Source organism: Phoca vitulina, unplaced genomic scaffold (assembly GCF_004348235.1).
Source record: "Phoca vitulina isolate PV1807 unplaced genomic scaffold, GSC_HSeal_1.0 scaffold3, whole genome shotgun sequence".
Taxonomy (NCBI): domain Eukaryota; kingdom Metazoa; phylum Chordata; class Mammalia; order Carnivora; family Phocidae; genus Phoca; species Phoca vitulina.
This window is the reverse complement of record NW_022589706.1, coordinates 49,752,858-49,768,140: the sequence shown is the minus strand read 5'-3', so window position 1 is coordinate 49,768,140 and position 15,283 is coordinate 49,752,858. Positions and strand designations below refer to the sequence as shown.

The window sequence follows — 15,283 nt, the reverse complement described above, 5'->3', positions numbered from 1 at the left end:
TTCATTTTCTGTTGAAGACTATGTGATACATATAGGATTGGCTAGAAGAGGTGGAATATCATGTAAAAATGCATAAAATAGTGTAACACTGTGTTGTCCTCAAACATCTTCTTAAGAGCCTGACCCATAATAGTGCATGATGCATGCATTAAGATGCAACCTAATAAATCAGCTACTATCAGCTTCTTTCTTCCTCATGAGACAACATCAACCCAGAGAACTTCTTAATATGTGACAGATCCCATACAGACCAGATTAGACAGATGAGTGGGATATTGAGAAAACCACCTGGGCAATTAAGAGAAAGTGGGAGACTGTCCTCTTAATTATCTAAATAATGTCTTAATTCTTTTCCAAGTGATTCTGACAAATTGTAGGAGGACAAGACTAGAACCCAATCTTTTCACTCCTTATTCCATATGCCCTTCACTTAAATTTCATTGTCTCTGCAGAAAGCAGAGCAATGTCAGTTCAATGAATAAACCAGAATTTATTGCCCACATTGGGCCAAACACAGTGCTGTAAGTAGAAGAAAGACAGAGAACATGGGCATAGAAATAAGAAATTTAAAAAAAAAAAAAGCACAATGGTGATGGCAGATGGGTTAATAGATGCTATCTTCTGATTATTTCTATTTTCTTGGTGAAATAGTTTTAAGGCCATCAGCTGAGGGTGAAGATGAAAGAGGAGGTATTGAAGATTTGAGAAGAGAAGGTATGAAATAATCCTCTATTTCTCACAGTAGGAGAAAGAGAATAACTAAGGAAGTATGATGGCTAAGAAGCACTGAGGCCAACTTGAAGTTAGTGCTACTGCAATTTAAAATGAGACTCATCAGCAAAATTGCGTATTTTTTTCCCAGCTGTATTTATATAAACACAACGTAGGTGAAATTTGTTTTTAACCAGGGTTGGAGTTTTACTATTATGACATAGAGAGAAAAAACTACAAGACTGAAGGTGTATGCCAGGAATGAGTATAATTAGGGACCATGGGTTTTATGCCAAGTAAGAGAGCAATGCCAACACGAGGGTGATGGGAGACAGTGAAAAGATAGTAGGATGGGTGGTTTGTAAGTCCCAGTGGGGTTGAAGTCAGGGTACTAAGGCAGTGAGCTGAAAAAGAGTGGTGGTAGTTGCAGAGTTGGATGATTAAAATTTAGATTATGGAGAAATTGATGCTATTGGTAATGACAAGACATAAAGCATAGTATGAAACTGGGCAGCTGAGGTAGGGAGAAGGACAAAGTGGCATAGATAGCCAGAACATGAAATAGAGCATGACCAATTTTGTCGTAAATAGTGAAATAGGTAGAGGAAACTTCAAGGTTGCTTCTAACTGGAATGGATTGCTGTGAAAGGAACTGGCCCTTAAAAGAGGGAGAAGGCATTCGAGTAGCACACTGAAAGGTTTTCAGAAATGGAAATGCCAGCAGGTGCAAAAAGAGGAGGTTAGAAACACAGAGGAAAAGAGAATATTTGAGGCAGAAGGGGTGTTGTAAATAAAACAGAAATGGGTGAATGTAAGGAACAGAATAGCACATGTGAAGGGAAGTAAGAACTCAAAAGTAAGTTAGACACACTAAATGAAAGACACTACCTATACTTAAAGTTGTCCAGTGGGTTCCTATAACCCTTAGAATTATCAACACTTTATCATCACCTTCAGAGGCCCCATGATTGGATCCTTGCCTGTCTCTCTGGCTGAACCTTTTCTACTCTTTCTTGGACCCACCATGATCCAGCACCCTGGCCTGATTTCTTTCAGGAACTCAGCAAGCTTACCCTTGTTCCAGCTCTAGGAACTTGCTGCCACCTGGTTGCTCTTTACCCAGTTCTTCTAGAAGCTTCACAATTCACTTCTCAGTTCAACTTCACAATTCACCTCTCAGCTGCAATGGCATCTCTTCAGGGACAACTCCCTGCTACTCAGTTAAGCATCCTCTCCCCTCAGCCTCCAGTCACTCTCTACTCATTAATATGCTTTGTTTTCATGAGTTGAAACTTATTCTTTGGCTTGTTCTATTTTTGGTCTCCTTCCACTAGCTTGTGAGCTCCATAAAAGGAGGGAACTTGCCAGTCTTGTTTGCCACAGTTTTTCCAGCAGTAGAATCAGTTCTTAGCACATAATGAGATCTCTCTAAATATTTCCTCAATGAATGATTGGATGAATGAATGAATACTAACCCAAAGAGTTTATGGTCTGCATAATGAGAAATATCTAAAGGTTTTTGAATGAGAGAATCACACTATTAGAACTGGAAGATAATTCTGGCAGCAACATTGTAGAATGTATTTGAGGGGAAATTATCTAGTGATAAAGACATCTATTAATGGCTACTGTGATTGCCCAGATGAAATACATTGAATGCCTGAAGTAGGATGGTGTTAAGGACATGAAAAGAAGGGGCCAAATGGAAAAGACAATTCAGAAGCACACTGACTTTGTGAAGCAGTTGTGCAGAGGGAGATGTCTTATGATTTTGAGGTTCAGAGAGTGGGTAATCTAGAAAATTGTGGATAATCTTATTAACACATATATTTGCTTTTTAAAAATGTGATTTTAAAAAGTAAAGGAAAGTAAAGAAAAAGTGCAATAGGAAATGAACAGATTAAGGTAGAAAGAGGGTGATACGATAAGAACAAAGCAGAAGAAATGAGTAGAAGGAAGAAAAGAGAAACAAAAGCCACTATGGAAAGGCAAAGAGAAAAAAAGAAAGATTAATGAAGCTGTGGAGATATTATAACATTTTTACACTGTTGTTAGGAATATAAAATAGTGTAGACACTTTGGAAAAGTTTAGCAGTTCCTCTAAATGTTAAGCATAGAGTTATCATATGACCCAGAAGTTCCATTCTTAGCTCTACATGAAAAAGAAATGAAAACACATGTCCATACAAAAATTTGAACATGAATGCTCAGAGCAGCATTATACATAATAGCCAAAAAGTAGGAACAATCCAAATGTCCATCAGCTGATGAATGTACAAATAAAATATAGCATATTCATAAAATGGAATATTATTTGGCAATAAAAACAAATGAAATTTTACCTCCCACTACGGAAAACAGTATGGAGGTGATACATGCTATCACATTGATAAATTTTGAAAATATTATGCTAAGTGAAAGAAGACAAATACAAAAGACCATATATTATATGATTCTGTTTATGTGAAATGTCCAGAATAAACAAATCTGTAGAGACAGTAAGTAGATTAGTGGTTGCCTAAAGCCAGGGATTAGGAAAAAATAGAGAGGGACTATTAATGGGTACAGAGTTTTTGTTTGGAGTGATAAAGGTTTTGAAAATTGATTGTGGTGACATTGTACAACTTTGGGAATATACTAAAAACCGTTGAATTGTGCACTTTAAATGAGTGAACTGTATGGTATATGGATTATATCTCAATAAAGCTGCTACATATACAAAGGAAGGAAGGAAGAAAGGCAGGAAGAAAGACACCAAAAGGTTATGGAAGCTCAAAGTATGTTTTGATTAAATGTAAAAACTCCTGACAGTTATTGTTCACTGAACCTGTCAAAGTCGCCTGTCTATCATTACCCTTCCCTTTTGGGGGAGGTCATGTGACTTCTCCCACAGTATCACACCTTTCTTTCAATAGTTCTTTCTGACTCAAGAAAGACTTTACTTCATTTTTTTTTCACATTTTAAATTTTACTTTATTTTGTTTATTTATTTTTATTTAAATTCAAGTTAATTAACATATAGTATAGTATTGGTTTCAAGGGTAGAATTCAGTGATTCATCACTTACATGTAATACCCGGTTCTCATCCCAACAAGTGCCCTCCTTAACACCCATCACCCATTTAGCTCATCCCCCCACCTACCTCCCTTCCAGCAACCCTCCATTTGTTCTCTATATTTAAGAGTCTCTTATGGTTTGCCTCCCTCTCTGTTTTCTTCTTATTTCATTTTTCCTTCCCTTCCCCTATGTTCATCTGTTTTGTTCTTAAATTCCACATATGAGTGAAATCATATATTTCCCACTGGTCGATATAGTGACAGTAGAACTTGTTCATTAGAAAGGATTTGTAGCTAATACATCTGTGTGTGCTTCAATGTTCAAAACAAGCCCTGCTTTCTTGTGGAGGTCAAAATTTGTTGTTAAACAGCAGTAGGAAAAGAGATAATTAAGGATAAATGATGCTTAATTAAAAATATTAGTAAGAGTGGGAAAATATACCAATAAAACTGAAGCAGTATTGGCCAAAGTGGGTGCAGTATTGCTCTGGTCAATCACCTTATCTTCAATAGCCCAGGTCAATGGCCTACTCATTCTTTTTGGTCCTCATCAGGTTTTAATTACCTCAATACTCTAAATTTCCTTCTAGGAATAGCTTCTCATGGAACTTCACCGTGTAAATTTGCATTAATGAGCAGAACTTTGAAGAGTAGCACTCTCTGACTTTGATTATCCCCTTTTGAACTCTTATCAACTAAAATACCAGTTATTTTAATTATGACATCAGTCAACTTTATTTGCATTATTTGCATAATGTGGAGTTATAGAAATAAGACACACAGCTTGTCAGAACATGAAACATAAAAGGAAGCACAAATCTTTTCATTTAATCTTTTGCACAACTTTTAGTTAGTATTTCTACTCACATCACAGATTTTTATGTAAGTCTCATCATATCTGGTGGTACAATTAAAATCATCATCATCATCATCACTGCTAAGCCACTGTTATTATGAATAACACCATCACCTCCTGATATTTGCATAACAACAACTTTCTTCCAGAGTTATTCCACCTTCCCTGGGCAATGGATTAAAACCCCAGCCAGATGATTCACCCATCTTGTCTTAAATTTTCTCATACCCATTATTGTAATTCTCTCCCTACTGATGCTCCAAAATGTGACAATCTGATAACGCATGCTTCTGAAACCTGGGATTTCTCTTGAAGGCTCTGGTAGCCCCCCTTCTCAGAAAGAAATCCCTTTATCTCTCATCTTTGAATCACTGAGAGATGATATTTCAGTTAAATAAAGCAATTAAAAAGCTCCAGGAAAAATCATAGATGCTAAGAGAGCTATCTAAAGGGAAGGACTTGAATATATACCTTGGTAAAAAATTGTGACATTGAATGGCTGACACTGATAAGAGCAAGAGTCCATTCCTTTCTCCTGAGTTTTGGTTCAGGAAATATCTCCCCATGAGAGTCTGGATAATGAACCACTCTGAATGTAACCAAAGGTAGGGGAGGGATCAAAAATGCTTTGACTCTTTATGAAAGGTTTTCTAGATTGACCTTCTGAATGAGTAGCTTTTGTCACTGCTCATCTTTGTTTGGCATAAATACCTCAAAGGTGAGGTCACTTATATTTTTTTGTTTGTTTGTTTGAATGTCAAAGGCTTCTCTAAGGCTGGATTTTCCTACACTACAATGAATCTGTTTAGTCATCTGGCTGGGATAAGCCTGATCAAAATCAAATTATTTGAATTGGAAGGATTAGGGGGAGGGAGAAGCTAGAAAGGAAAGAGAAGAAGAGAATTGTCCTTTAGAGATTTTTAAGTGCAAAATTATTAATTGTATCTTGATACCAGGTAAATGTTTAAGCTTATTTTTCCTTCTACCATATTTGAAGAAATTCATCTCTAGCAAAACTCTCTGGTAAAAATAGTTTTTGTGTTACAAATAGTTTAGGGCAGCCTCCTCTTTTGTGACACATTATTTTATTTAGTAGACAAATATTTATCAAGTACCTATGAGGTGCAAGCTCCAGTAATCTGGAACTGCCACTGATACCAGCCATTGAAATTCATCAATGTGTAAGTTAAAATTAGATTAGTACTGAAAAAATCAGTAAGAAAAAATTATTTTATTTTTTTAAAAAACTTCTAGGAATAAATATTTAGGACATGTCTACATAATTAAGAAAATGTACTCAAACAATTTTCAATTGTGACCCATACATAAGACTGTAATTCAGTCACAATGATGTTCTGGTGTTAGAAGTTCAACAGGAAACCACACCCTTTTGATGATGAGAGTTCTTTTGTAAAATAAACTTCCTCTCTATGAATGGTTTTCCATATCTGACTCAGAGGAGAAGACAGTGAGAAGATGGGCCCAGCATTTTCAAGCTTTAAAAAATTGTCATTATTTTTCAAGCATTATTCCCTCCAAAGAGAAATCATTAGTCCTTCTCAGAAATTCTCTTAGAAATACTCTACAACTCTAGTAGCAATTTGTGTACACTGTGTTCCCTCCCTATAAGACAATAAGTTCCTTAAGAGGAAGATCTATTAATGATTCTTCATTATATTCCCTTTTTGTACATAAAAACGCTCAATAAATGTTTACTCAGTTAACTAATGAACACATGCATTAATTAGGTTTACCTCTATTTTCATTCATAAATTCTACTTTCTCACGTATGTCCTTGAAAAATCCCTTGTCTTTGTTTATGCTGTTCCTTCTTCCTGTTGTACCCATCATTCTTGCTGATTCCTCCTCAGCCTCTAAAACCCAGTTCAAAGGATAAGTTCTCTAAGCAAAACCATTCATACCCACTCTTCTCTCATAACTTATTGGACATAATTACATCATGACATTTATCACTTGTATTTTACTAGTTACTTAGTGTGTCACTAGATTACATGTTCTTAAAGATGGGAGACTATGTCTTATTCATTTTTGAATCCCAAGCAGAAAGTGTTTGGCACACAGAAGAAACTTGGTAAATGTTAACTGAATGAGTTCATGATTGCCCATGATCTTCTACTAATAAAGGTGGTGAATGTTTTCGTCAGCTCTTTCCTTGCCCCAGCAGGACCCCAGCTCTCCTAAAGATACTTCAGTTGTTTGTAGATTTTAATACTCTTACCTTGCTACCAACCAAAGAGTGGCAAGCCAGAGTAACTTTAGATCCTTCCAGAAACACAGCAGAACTCAGAATTAGTGCTACCTGACTGAGATACTTATCAGAGCTCAGGTTGATGGTTCTGGGGTGAGGAAACTGCCTGTAGCTTCTTTGCCCAGATACAAGGATACAGAATTATCCCCACTTTTTCCAGATTGTTGATTCCAAAAGGCCCCCCTCAGTTGATATCTTCAATTATTTAGTGGGGGTCTACTTTCTATTTTACCACAACCAGCTACCAATCCAGAGAAGGTAATTCTTTCTCCTGCTTTATCATGTATAATTTTAACAGAACGATAACTGGTACCTTTAGCTTTCAGAGCCATATTCTTGCCCAATTCTCCTGTGAATTAGATCTTCCTGGACAACCTATGCCAGTCTCATTCTAGCCTGCTTCAACTCTGTAATTGTTCAGATTTAGTCTTTAGGTTGTGGGCTCTGACTCTGGCATAGGGACAGAACTTTGTCACATTTCTCTGCCTCTATGTAGGTTTCCCAAATGTCAGTCATTTACATACAACTTTCATGCTTTTTGCCATATTTACATACTACTGGTACTATTATTGCCTTAATATTTTTCTTTAAATTGATTCATTATTTACTCAAGTAAATATGGCCTTATCTTATCCAATATCATCTATTAAAAATCACAGGTCTGAAATCTTATAACACTAGGAAATAGATATTCATCAAATACACCAGTGGCTCTCATACCAGGAAGTTCCTGGGTCCAAAGCTCTGAGCTGTCACTATGTATTTGTTCATTATATTGATGATCTCTTTTTGGTTTACTTATTCTTTCTTCTTTAGAGTTCTATTTTCTTTTCTTCAACCTGTCCTATTTTAGATGCTCTTCCTATGCATTACAGATTACTTGTTTTATAAATGGGGATTTTAGGATTAAGTATAGAGTTCTGAAAAAAGTCCCCAAAGCCCAAAACCTAGTTCCAACTCCCCCAACATCCAATTTTGAGGTTTTATCTTTATTATTGTTTTTTATTTGAGTATAGTTGACACACAATGGTATATTATTTCACATGTACAACTTAGTAATTTGACAAGCTTATACATTATGCTGTGTTCACCACAAGTATAGCTGCCATCTCTCCCCACTACATTGTTATTACCATATCATTGACTGTCTAACTCCAAGGTCTTAGTAATCACTCTGAATCTCTATTGGTTCATGCGAGAATGAGAGGAGTGACCCAGAAGCCCTCATTCTTTGACGCTTTTTGGATCTGAAGCACATGAACCAAATATATGTTGTTAGTTCATTTACAAAGAAGAAAATATTTCAGAACACTAGCATGATGAACCAGGAAGTATGTGAAGCAGGAGTCAACTGCAGTATAATTCTGACTTTTTAAAATTAAATATAAAGTCAAATGTCAATCAATGATATTTTTCATTGACAGTATTTTTCTAACTTTTTATAGAACAATATATTCAGATGTTACCAAATGCAATATGGGCTAACCATGAATTCTAGAAAAAAACCATTCTATATCAAAACTATGCAAAACTAAGATTTTAGAATTTAAGTTCTGTTTCACTTTAATATACAACTCTCTCTCAAAAGGCCAGCAATACTGGGTAGAAGGACAAGTTCACTAAGACCATGGATGACAGCCCTTATTGTCGCAGCTGTTGTGTTGGTTCTAGCAATAATCGTCGGTCTCCTTGTTTATTTTTTGGCATTTGGTAAGAATATATCTCATTGTATTCTTATGAAAGTTTGAAGATTTACTGGATTTATTTCAAAACCTAATATTTTGGAGTGTAATTTTCATTGCAACAATAATTTGTTTAAGTGTATGTAAGCTTTGCATAATGCAGTATTAATTTGCATAAACATATCTACATTTGGGAAATGATCATCCTTCATAAAAATTAATTCTAGCATTTAAAATTTGAACTGGTTCACATAATATTATCTCTTGAACAAGCAATACATCTTATGTTATTATATGGTTTAATAATATTTAATGTACTGAAAGTAAAAACATTATTTTATTAGTAATTCTGACTTCAAGGTTAACTTATGAGAATATATTACATTCTATCATGATCTAATTAACAGGTTAAATTTATGAATTATCACTAACAGGTAACAATTTTGTCAGAAAACAACTGACAACCACGTGACTATGAGAACATGTAATATTAAAAATGGGTTAGAAATACTTGCAAATCTTATATACGATAAAGGGTTAATATCCAAAATATAAAAAGAACTCAAATAACTCAATAGCAAAAAGCCAAACAATCCAATTTAAGAATGGGCAGAAGACCTGAATAGACATTTTTCCAAAGAATGCATACAGATGGCCAATAGGCACATGAAAAGATGCTCAACATCACTCATCATCAGGGAAATACAAATCAAAACCACAATGAGATATCACCTCATACCTTTTGGCAAGGCTAGCATCAAAAAGAAAAAAAAATAACAAGTATTGGCAAGGATATGGAGAAAAGGGTAACCTTGTACACTGTTAGTGAGAGTATAAATTGGTATAGCCACTATGGACAACAGTATGGAAGTTTCTCAAAAAATTAAGAATAGATCTACCAGATGAGTCAGCTAATCTACTTCTGGGTATTTATCTGAAGAAAATAAAAACACTAATTTGAAAAGATATATGCACCCCCAAGTTCACTGCAGCATTATTTATAATAGCCAAAATACAAAAACAACCTAAGTGTCCATCTACGGACAAATAGCTAAAGAAGATATGATATATGTGTATATATATCACATATATACACATATATGGAGTATATACAAATATCAAACTATTATGTTATACACCTGAAACTAATATAATGTTATATACCAATTTTACTTCAAAAAAAAGTTAGAGGGAAGTATTGGCCACAGCTATTGCATGTTTAATTCCCAGGAGTTCATCATTATAGGACTTTTTTGCATGTTATTCCTTCTACTGTGATATTTATACAACTCAAATGAACTAAAGAGAAACTATCCATTTTTGTTCTCCCTTCCAGATCAGAAATTTTACTATTACCAAACCTCCTTCCAGATCCCCAGTATTGAATATAATCCTGACTTTTCAGTTGAACACTCAAAAATGAAAAGAGACCTGAAACAAAAAGTCAATAATGAGGTAAGTCTGTCATCATTCCTACTCTGACAATACTATGGTGAAGAAGAAGGCTAAAATAAAGTTAGAGGTAAGTTGAGAACATATCAAATTGTACCTATGTTGGGGTACATATCAAATTGCACCTATGATGCCAGATAAAATACAGAATTCTCAGTTAAATTTTAATTTTAGATCCTCCTGAAAACATATTTCATTCAACATTTTAAACATACCTATACTAAAAATTATTCATTGTTTATCTGAAATTAAAACTTAACCATATTTTTGTTAATCCTGGCAACTCTAACCAACAGTATCTCAGGAAAATTGGAAAAATACATTGGGCAAAGAATAATTGCACTGAAGACTGAATAATAGAAGCCCAACAGAAAGATTAAATAGCTCAAATACAAAAAGTAAAATTATTTGAGCTATCTGGAAACATAGCTCAATCATTTAGGCATAAACATTACCATGTATCACTTATTAAGCACCTAATGTGTGTCTGACCCTGATACATTTCCCACTAGGCAGCTTACACAAAACATTTATTCCTAAAAATATACCACGGAAACATACAGACAAAGTCTTCCACTGAAGACTTCAGTTGTGTATACAGCTTCTACTGAGCCTAGCACTGACCAAAGATGACAGAGCATTCTTGCCAGGTTCAGAAATATTTCTTTATCCATTTCCAACCAAAATGAGCTGATGAAATGAGTTAAAGGATGCAACTCAGTGGGGTTGGCATGTCTTTTCAAAAATACATCTGAAGGAGATTTTGATATTGATCAGGGCAGGGTGTATTTTGTCGTAGGAAGCAATATACTGAATTACAGACAGTCTAAGCTTTGAAGTCAGAACATCTAGATTCATATCCAAATTTTACTTCTTGACATTTTATGAGCTTTGGAAAAGCTACTTGAGCCCTTAGGGCTTCAACTACAAAATAGGATAATTTCACCTACCTCTCTGAGTTATTCTGAAGACTGGTTTATGTTGTGAATAAAAAGTATGAAAAATTATGCCTGAATAAACGTTAGCATCTGTTTCCTGTGCTCTCGCAGAACTTTCATACACCTTTGCTAATGAGCTTACCACCTTGTTACATCATTATTATTTTGTATGTCTATGCCCCTGTGACTTCGTGAGGGGCTAAGTCTACTTATTCTTATATTTCTGGTGTCTGTAACAGTGTCTGCTATATGGGAGGACTATAAAAATACACTTCAAGAAGACTAGTAAATAAATGGTCAACTCACTAGAACTGGCTCTATCCTCTAGAGTATAATAGTGGCAACATAAAGAAGGAAAGTACAGTAATTTAGACCAGAAGTTGGCAATTTTTTTTTCTAAGACACCAGATAATAAGTATTTTCAGCTCTGCAGGCTATGTGGTCTCTGCAACTATTCAAACCTGTCATTGTAGTGCAAAAGCAGCCATAGACAATACATCAACAGATGAGTATGGCTATGGTCCAATAAAACTTTATGGACACTGAAAGTAGAATTTTGTTAAATGTTTAGATGTCACAAAACATTCTTCTTCTTCTGATTTTTTTCGACTATTAAAAAAATGTGAAGACCATTCTTAGATGATGGGCCAGACAAAAACAGTGGCTGTCTAGATTTGCCCTATAGGTTATAATTTGCTGACCCCTGATTTAGATTATAAATCACAGTCCTAGGAAATATTGTCCTAGAAGAAATGATTAAAACCAATGCCTAAAATGAATTTTAGAAACTTCTTGTAGAGTTCAGTAATCTAAACTTTATATGCTCAATTGCCATGGATAATACATGGTTCACAAAGCTGTGATTTCAAAAGAAACAACAACAAAATGATGAAGTTGGAAAGAAAATGGAAGGAGGCAGGCAGAAAACTTATAATTATATATAAGACATATAAAGGTCATATATAAAATATATATAAATGAATGTAGAAAATCTGGAAGTATACAACCAAAAATGTAAATAGGAAGTTCACTATGCAGTGATTTGGAAATGATTTTAATGCTTTTCATTTTACTTTGCTCTATTGTTTGCTTTTTATAACTTTCTACAATGAACATGTATTTGTTTTGTCAAATAAATGTACACGTGTATATAAAACTATTTCCTTAAAAAACAAATTTCCCTTCATAATCAGAAGGAAAACACATGGTCATTCATTTTTTAATAATTGATTTTTCAATAAGCATGCTCACCAAACTATGCAATATGACATGGCATTTTACCAGAAAAAAATTGATAAATCAAATTAGTTGAGTGAAATGTATTTGTTCAACACATAACCAGTTTCAATTTTGGCAGCTCTTCTGATTTGTGAAACTAATTATTGAGATTTGGATTCACTTAAGGTTTGGCATGTGGTCGGTCCTTTTTTCAAGAAGCCAACTTGATGAATCAATGGTAATAAACAGGTTTATAAAACCACAGATTCTGTAATAAGTTGTGGTTTTGGTAAGAAATAATTTCTTCTAGGATCTTATCCTACAGAGAAATTATCCCATAAAGGAGGTCTAAAATGACATACAAATGCCACATATAGTTTTGTCTTATTCTAAGTAATCATTTCATGTATTTTTCTTGATAAGTATATTCTTTTTAAGGAAGTACCTGATAAATACACATTCTCCTCCTCTCCTCCATTTACTACACGATCAAAAGATGGCCTAAAGTGTTTCACTAAAGCCTACAAAAATGACCCTTCAATCACAGCCATGATGTTGATAACTAAGCTTGAATGATAATGGCTGATAATTCCATACACATCCAATTTTCAGAGAAATTCTGTCTCAGCACCTCCATCCCCATGTATATTTTATATTGGCTACTGAAATATCTAGCTTAATTCAACTCTTGATATATACCAGCCATCCTTGATCATGTGACAACTTGTTCAAATATCAACATCTGATTATAGGGGTGATCTTTATGACAAGGGGATTATGCCCAAATGAGCTTTTTGAGGATAGTTGCAAACAAACTTAGAAGTAAAAGCTATTACTGCAGATTTTATACAGGCATTTTTGTGATATGCTGAAATGTGTGAATTATTTTAAAAAGGTCTACACTGTTGGTTTTTTTCTTTTCTCAGGTAGATAAGATATTTCGAAGATCCAGTTTAAATCATCATTACATCAAGTCTCACGTTGTTGACCTTAGGTAATCACAACTAATTAATTTTTATGATGAAAGGAAACTTTGTATTACTTAGTTATTTTTCATTGTTTGATTTGTGGACAGGATCTAAAAATCTTAGATTTATCAAGAGCAAAAATATTTTAATATTATTACATTTAATTGTTATTCCTTCTTTAAAGAGTACCTGTAGGGAGAGAATTTCTCAGCTTGGGTAGTGATACAACATATTCTACTGGTTGTCCTCTTAAAGACTTTTGCATTTAGTTAAAGAATCTTACAATCCTTGAATACTCCTCTGTTTTACTTACTTTACACACACATACACAGAGTTGATGGATTTAACAAGTGTTTTTTATGTATTTTGCCAGAAAAAAAATTATAGAACTCTTAGATACTCAGCTTTCTCTGAATATGATCAAGTTTTATAAGCAGGGGATAATTTGGTATTAACACCTATATGATAAAGGAAGGAGGGAAATCCATGACAATAAAATATATAAAATATTTATGTTGTATTTTCTTGAAGATATAACTAATATTTAAATACTAAAGTATAAAATAATCATAAGTATGGCTATTACTCACTTACTGATTCTGGTGTTTTTCTTTTTTAGGTCAAGTAATGATGGTTTGAAAACAGATGTATTGCTTAAGTTTCAGTTTGCTTCTAACAATGCAGACACGATAAAAAGGCAAGCTGACAACATTTTGCATCAGAAGCTGAAATCAAATGAAAGCTTCTTGAAGATAGATACTTCATTACCTTATCTTAAAGGCAAGAAATCCCATTTTCCTTCCCTTGTTAGAGTTTATCATTTTAATGATCTTCTCATTTACAGAGAAAGCTTTATTTCACCATAAAATGAAACCACTTTTCATTTTTGTTTCTCATTTCTCACTTGATAATAAATCTTCACACAATCAACACCAAAGATTACCTTCCTTTGATTAGTATGGAAATAATTATGAAACAGAATTTGTATGATAACCCAAATGTAATATTTCTTTTTTTTTTTTAAGAGATCTTGGTGGAGTTGTTTGAATTAATTAAGCATGTATGAGATAAAACCTACACTGTAGTGCCTGGCTCTTTCTGTAGCAATACTCTCTCCAATCAGAATCCAGAATGTAAGAGTGGTATGAACACAGAAATCATACGTGGGGCACAAACATGATTTAGCTCCTGTGAAAGGAGACACGTCATTTTTTTCTGACGCTACCATGAGCCTTCCTAAAGCATCCAGGATAGGATTGGCCCAGGGCATGGAGGAGACAGAAGAAGAAAAATGCCAGACCCTGATGATACCTTCCCTGGCATAAAGGCACCATGTCATTTGCCACACAAGCATAAGGAACTAGGTAATAAATGTTTGGGGTATGAGATTAAACAAAGCTCATTATAATTCCAAGGCTATTTTTAGCCTTGTATATATTAACTTTGAAGTTGCCATGTTTTACAAGAATTTGTGTAAGCTATGAGATGAGACTCTAAGGCTGACAGATAATTACAGTTACTAATAAGTTTTCCCTTGGTACTTTTCCCCCCAAAACTGTTCCAGAGGGCTAGAGCAGATATATTATAATATGCTAACAGAAGAGAAAATTGCATTATAGGTTTGGTGGAAGTCAAAAAGAAAAAAAAAATAGCTTGAAGAACTTGAAGTTTCTGTGAGTAATGCCCAACATTCAGTTCTGTTAATCATGCAGATAGAACAGAGTAGACTCTGAATCCAATGCACTGTGCTTTAGATAGCAGAAATAAGACTTTCTGAAGAAAACATTTTGTTGAAGGATGTAGTGGTATATGTGAAATTTTGATTTTAAAAATAATATTAATTTAATCTTGAACTCCCATTAAGCTAAATGTTACAAACTTAAACTCTGTCATTTCTGGATCTATCTGCTCACCCTGACCCGCACTTTGTGGTGTTAGGGCACTTAGGTCCTTCATAGCGTTGCTGGATCAAGGTGAGGGGTTGGTCCATTCAGGCATATGCTGGCAAACCATCTATCATCAGATCTTCTGTTGCCCTATCAGAGCAAGTTACTGTTAAGACATTCCTCATTCCCGTGGAAAGGTCTCCTCAGATTCATCATTCATCCTGAGACTTCTGTGCTTACCAAGGG

The 15,283-nt window shown here is 34.4% G+C and overlaps 1 protein-coding gene across 1 annotated transcript in view; it reads left to right on the top strand.

Moving 5' to 3' along the window:
• The first annotated feature begins 6,648 nt into the window (after nucleotides 1-6,648).
• The window catches only part of LOC116629154 (transmembrane protease serine 11G-like), a 29,281-nt gene continuing 20,646 nt past the window's right edge, over nucleotides 6,649-15,283 (top strand). The window contains exons 1-5 of the mRNA XM_032399453.1: nucleotides 6,649-6,716; nucleotides 8,482-8,603; nucleotides 9,912-10,030; nucleotides 13,110-13,177; nucleotides 13,771-13,931. Coding sequence (XP_032255344.1) covers nucleotides 6,649-6,716; nucleotides 8,482-8,603; nucleotides 9,912-10,030; nucleotides 13,110-13,177; nucleotides 13,771-13,931 — 538 coding nt within the window. The remainder of the gene's footprint in view (nucleotides 6,717-8,481; nucleotides 8,604-9,911; nucleotides 10,031-13,109; nucleotides 13,178-13,770; nucleotides 13,932-15,283) is intronic.